The 213-nt window shown below is 63.4% G+C and overlaps 1 protein-coding gene across 1 annotated transcript in view; it reads right to left on the reverse strand.

The window, feature by feature from the left end:
* Positions 1-213, reverse strand: part of LOC119594640 (sodium- and chloride-dependent glycine transporter 2-like) — a gene marked incomplete at its 5' end in the record, with an annotated part of 12,016 nt that overhangs the window by 3,277 nt on the left and 8,526 nt on the right. Inside the window, 1 exon segment of the mRNA XM_037943689.1 lies at positions 3-194. Within this exon segment, the coding sequence (XP_037799617.1) occupies positions 3-194 (192 nt within the window).

Consider the following 213-nt stretch of genomic DNA (forward strand, 5'->3'; position numbering starts at 1 on the left):
CTCTGATCAGGAGGATGACGAGCACGACGTAGGGGAAGAGGGCGGTGAAGTAGACGACCTTCCCGGAGCTCTTCACGCCCTTGGCCAGACACGCGCCCACGATCACCCACGCCAGCGCCAGGCAGCCCACCAGCTCCCAGCGCATGTCGCCCATGTTTTCCCAAGTGGTGCCCGTCACGCCCAAAACGCGGTTTCTGTGGGCGTTTCCGTGTT

Source organism: Penaeus monodon, chromosome 34, assembly GCF_015228065.2.
Source record: "Penaeus monodon isolate SGIC_2016 chromosome 34, NSTDA_Pmon_1, whole genome shotgun sequence".
Taxonomy (NCBI): domain Eukaryota; kingdom Metazoa; phylum Arthropoda; class Malacostraca; order Decapoda; family Penaeidae; genus Penaeus; species Penaeus monodon.